The sequence below is a fragment of the Argopecten irradians genome, chromosome 14 (assembly GCF_041381155.1).
Source record: "Argopecten irradians isolate NY chromosome 14, Ai_NY, whole genome shotgun sequence".
NCBI lineage: Eukaryota > Metazoa > Mollusca > Bivalvia > Pectinida > Pectinidae > Argopecten > Argopecten irradians.
In genome coordinates, this window is record NC_091147.1 from 14,547,336 (window position 1) to 14,553,015 (window position 5,680).

At 36.2% G+C, this 5,680-nt stretch overlaps 1 protein-coding gene across 1 annotated transcript; it reads right to left on the reverse strand.

Annotated features, from left to right (window-relative positions):
- Positions 1–3,341: 3,341 nt before the first annotated feature.
- On the reverse strand, positions 3,342–4,984 carry LOC138307922 (uncharacterized). Its single transcript, XM_069248848.1, has 2 exons — positions 4,624–4,984; positions 3,342–4,237 (listed from the first exon to the last, which is right to left on the reverse strand). The coding sequence occupies exons 1-2, from the start codon at positions 4,901–4,903 to the stop codon at positions 3,363–3,365; spliced, it is 1,155 nt and encodes a 384-aa protein (XP_069104949.1). The 5' UTR covers positions 4,904–4,984; the 3' UTR covers positions 3,342–3,362.
- Positions 4,985–5,680: the final 696 nt, after the last annotated feature.

Genomic DNA, 5,680 nt, shown 5'->3' on the forward strand with positions numbered 1-5,680 from the left:
ACTGAGGCTGTAATACTGGTTAACCCTATACAATACACAAATATTGACTGCGGGTGTAATACTGGTTAACCCTATACAATACACAAATATTGACTGAGGCTGTAATGTTTTCTCTCATGCCTGCGGGTGTAATACTGGTTAACCCTATACAATACACAAATATTGACTGAGGCTGTAATACTGGTTAACCCTATACAATACACAAATATTGACTGAGGCTGTAATACTGGTTAACCCTATACAATACACAAATATTGACTGAGGCTGTAATACTGGTTAACCCTATACAATACACAAATATTGACTGAGGCTGTAATACTGGTTAACCCTATACAATACACAAATATTGACTGAGGCTGTAATGTTTTCTCTCATGCCTGCGGGTGTAATACTGGTTAATCCTATACAATACACAAATATTGACTGAGGCTGTAATACTGGTTAACCCTATACAATACACAAATATTGACTGAGGCTGTAATGTTTTCTCTCATGCCTGCAGGCTGTAATACTGGTTAACCCTATACAATACACAAATATTGACTGAGGCTGTAATGTTTTCTCTCATGCCTGCGGGTGTAATACTGGTTAATACAATACACAAATATTGACTGAGGCTGTAATGCATGGCTACCCATACAATCTTGTGACGTCTCTGTTACTAGTCTATTTTCTCGGCAACATTATTTTCACAAACTTACGTTTTACTCCTTGTGTTGATACAATGAACATCATAATTTAGTGTAGAGTTATTTCTTTGTAAATTATCAGGCATACATAATGTTCATGAAAAGCCTTTGAGCGTTTTCACAATTGTCAGTAAATGTATACAATTTGCATTTTTACAGGAACTATTGCAACTTATACATGATATAGGTCCACGTGCACCAACAATACGACCGATTTGGGCTAAGCAAGACGACAGATATAATAGGCATTTACAGAGGTTATTGTGGATAGAAAGAAATATAGTGTAACTATAAAATCATATGCAAACGCATGTACATATTGTTTCAAAAGATGGGCCAAAAAACTAGGAAATAGGCATTGATTCCCTAAAATAAGGAATGTTTACATATATAACGTTTATCCAATATATTCATTTATTAAGGAATGTTTAAGTATATTACGTTTATCCTTTATGATATATTCATGGTTTGATCCTCGTTGTTTGTTTCAAAAGATAATTATAAGAAGATATAATAACAAATTATATATTATCGCAACGTGTTTTTCCCCAACGAAATACGTTCGCAGATCATATATATTTAAGATCCATCCGCCCGTCCGTTCAAAGAATCGTCAACCTTCGGATGGCTGATGAAGATTACATACGCTATACCTCTATAAATCTGCATGGAACTACTTTTGTTGTGGTGATACGTAACATGTTAAACATAACGATATGATGTAAACATAAATGTGAAGCACGTGGTAAAGTATTGTTGAATTCAGTCAAAACATAACTTATAAAAATAATAATGTAAACTTCTTACCTGACTGGACTGACCCTCACGGGTAGCAAACATGTGTACGAGTTGATTTCATCGTCACGTCTCTACGTGTAGGTTTATCTATCGACGCCATATTGAATTTACTGGCGAAAAGCTCGCGAACGCTCGCACGTGCAAGTTCGCCCGCTTTCGCGCGCCATCCAGACCACACCTCCGGTGTCCGTTTGACACGTCTCCGTATTCATTTTACCCTAGTGTTATGAATTATTTGAATGCCCTTGTATTTAATTGACATAAATGTACCATTGTATTTTTTTAATATCCGATTATGATATGTATCAATAACTATGGTCGTATGCTAGTTGGTTTATTGGTTGATTCTAAAAACAATGGTCATTTAAAAATGGTATATCTTGTATGTCTGTATGTACATAGTCGGTATGTTTTGTATTTACAATGGTATGCACATGCCTGTATAAGCGCAGAAAAATAGTCAAATCTTTATCTAAATACATTATTGTATTGCAAATGTTGTGCAGATTAATCATATGTAAACTTCTGTACCTATATTTTTACAATTAAATGACTAGTCCGCTAAACCTGCCTATATTATTAGTTTTTTTATTTATCTTTTTTTTTATTAGGCAAAAAAAAATTAAAAGCCTAATAATATAGGTAGGTTTAGCGGACTATTAAATGACTAAATCTAGATTTCTAAGGCATGTGCCTTATTTTAATACATTGTCAAAATCTACTGTTTTCTGCGACCGTATAGTTTAAGGAGGCTGCGGTACATCAATGCTGTGTCTCTTTGCAATAGCGGAAACTACTTACGTGTAGAAGTACACAAAAATGACAAGTTTTAATGGATCTACCCTGTTTATGCAAAAGCAGAATGGATAACTGGATCTACAAATGTATGGGCAAAAAGTACCGTGTGAACAAACTTGTGTCTGTATTTCTTTTGAAAGTATATGTAAAATGGTAACACAAGGGGGGTGTTTCAGATCACGATACACGATGTCTATAAATAGAGCTTGGTTTTTATCGACGTTCACTACCACATAAAAACAAAAAGACACTCCTTCCGCAGTCGTATAGAGGCTAGATACGAGTAAAGCTGTTCCTGTGAGACCACTCATTTTCGTTTCTACAGTCTAGGTTTTATTTGGACTTTCTACCTAGTATATCTACCTAGTATAACTACAGAAGATTTTTCGAAAACGGTATTGTACTGTTTTTGAAACCCTTAATCTATAGGACTTTCACCTTGCCATAAACCTGTACAATTTCTGTATATTTTGAATATGCTTTTTTTCTTGGTGTCGATCAATGGCGTAATTAATGAAGGTTTGGTGCGAACTTATTACTGCTATACATGCACGAAGAGAGGCAACTCCAGCTTTTGAATCTATACGTTGGCTTTTGATTTAATGAGACACTAACAAATATATGTTGTGTTATTTTACCTCAAATTATATATACTGATATCGTTGTTATTTCCAAGTGATTATCATATGCTTTTCTGTAAGGTTTGCCCGATTTTTAAAACAAACAAAATATACGGTTTTCAGGTAAGTTCGTTCTGGTTGCGGTGTTTCTGCATGAAGTATCACGTATATGAACGAAATACTTGAGTTGATTTTAATACTTTACCTGAAAACACATGATTAAGATATGGCATGGAATGAGGGAGACATGGAGATTTGTTTTCCCGAGATAAATCATATTTCAAGAGGGCAATAAATGATGTATTACCATATTCAGACGTTTATTCTGAATAATATCTATGATCAGTATATCCGCATAAACGGATAATTAACCTCGATTAAGTATTGACATGCGTCTAATTACAACTTGATATATAGAAACAGCATAACAACAAAATTGAATTAAAACTCGTATATTTTAATGACGATCACGTATTCCATGACTCCTTCGTTTTCCGGTAGCAGATCTAGATTTCTTCTCGGCACCTATGGAACTGCCTGTTTCTGTGCTTTTATTCCTCATATCTGCATGTATATCAGGAAGACGTCCGATTCCCTTGGCAGAGCCGATTATTTTTTGTTCTGACTTGGTACTCCTTTCTTCACTGGCGTTGTAAAGCGGTTCATATCTTGTCGATTGAACTCGACGACTGTCTCTACCAGAAGTAGATCGGAGTGGAGGAAGTGTCCTAACGTTTGTTTTCTTAGTACTATTGGCAGAGAGTTTATCCAACTTCACGGAAGGAAGTACAGATATTTCATTTGCGTTGATCGGTTTTAAATTTCGTCCTGCCTTGGAGACAGAGGACATGCGTCCATCAAGCGGAGGAAGGCTACATCTAGCTGGAATATTGGCATAGTTTAATCTAGAGTCAGAATTCCTTTTCTTAGCAGATTTATTATGCGCCTTGTTGTTGGAATCCTTGTTCATGCCTGGCAATTTTACTAATTGGAGGTCCACATTAGCAATCTTATTTCCGTTACGCATTATTTCCTGTCCAGAAACAGTTTCTTTTTGCCTTTTCCTCCTTGAGTTCTTACCTAGATTGTCGTTCGTGAATCCATCTTTTCTTCCGCTCAGACGAGATTTCTCCTTATTTCTGTCAGCCGTCATAACATATGTTGACACTTCATGCATTTTCTGTTCAAAGGACGAAGTAGATTTCTTAATTTGGTGTTTTGATTTTGTCAACGCGCTAGTTGTAGTGATAGTTGCTGTAGCCTTGTCTGTGGTTTTGGTACCATCGGTGTGAGACTCGATTTTAGGTTTTGGAACGAGTCTGCTGCTCGTATCTGCAACACAACGAGGTCAACAATGGTAAGCATTGAAAATAAGATAATATGCAGTAATAAAAAGATAAAAAATCGATTCGACGGAAATATATTTTCGGGTTAATCGACTTCCCACCACTGTACACTAGTGGTCAATCCCAGTCCCTTGGTGGAAGGTATGAAACACTGTAAAAATTCCATATGGTTGATATTGACAAATATAGTCTGGTCTGTACTATGCCTTAGATCACCATAATGCATTTGTTACTCAGAAATTCTGGACAGGAGTTAGCCATCGATCTAACCATACGTGCTTATTCCAGCCACTTTTTATCATTATGTCTTTATAGATGTTTTTTTTTTAAATTTTATCCTGAACAGCATTTTAGTAATAAACCAATTATTACCTTCGATGCCATGCCTTGATAAACTGCCTTGATAATCCTCCAGCTTTGATAAAGTAAACTTGACTGTATCCACGGGAATTCTAGGTGTTGGAGATAATGGTGTCGGCGTTCCTGGTACCGGGGTCAAGACCTCCCTCACCGGTGTCAATATTCTGATCATTGAGTCATTCATTCCAAAGAATATATTCCATCCTCCGATTCTCGAACATTTATCCTCCAGAGACTGGCGAAGGTGTTCTTTTACTTTGGATTTGTGAATAAAAGCTTGCGTATTCAACATGTCTGTAATCACTGATCTGTATCAGGAATAGCAGTTGATGTCTTGGATAGAGCATGCATTAGTAGCGTATCTAAGGTAAGGTTAGATGACGTAATCAACAATAAAACTCTATGACGTCACTGTGATTGTGACGTGCCTTTCTGTTGTTCCCATCTCTATCAAACTGGATAATCTACTGTTGAACAAGCATATCTTATTTTTACAAAGTACATGTACCTTCAATATCTGTTTTCAGTGAATGTGGAGCTCGTATGGTGCTTTTTTTTCCTTTATTGAATGTCTACTTAAAAATGTCTGTAGTTGATTTTAAGAGATATTCGCGTTACTTTTGAAGAAAATAAAACAGAGTAAGAAAGCATACAAATAAAAAATATTGTTAAAAATATCTTCAAGTGAAAAAAAAATTATTAAGTGATACCTTTCAATTACAAGATATCCCAGAGGGATCTTGGCGCCCACCAAAGAATGATCTATATCTGACAAAGGAAAGATGGATATTTTCTCTAATCAGATGGTGGGCTATTCAAATCGCCCTGCGTCCGTGGTCCGTGGTCCGTCGTCCGTCCGTAAACAATGCTTGTTATCACTATTTCTTAAAAACTACTGCAGGGATTTTGTTCAAACTTCACATGGAGGGTCCCCTTGGTCCATTTTTGTGCCATACAGATTTTGTGGCTGATCGGAAATACAAATTTGAGACAGATCCCTTCAGTATTATCTGAGAAATAGCGATAACAAACTTTAACTATCAAAATTCAAGATGGCGGCCTGGCAGCC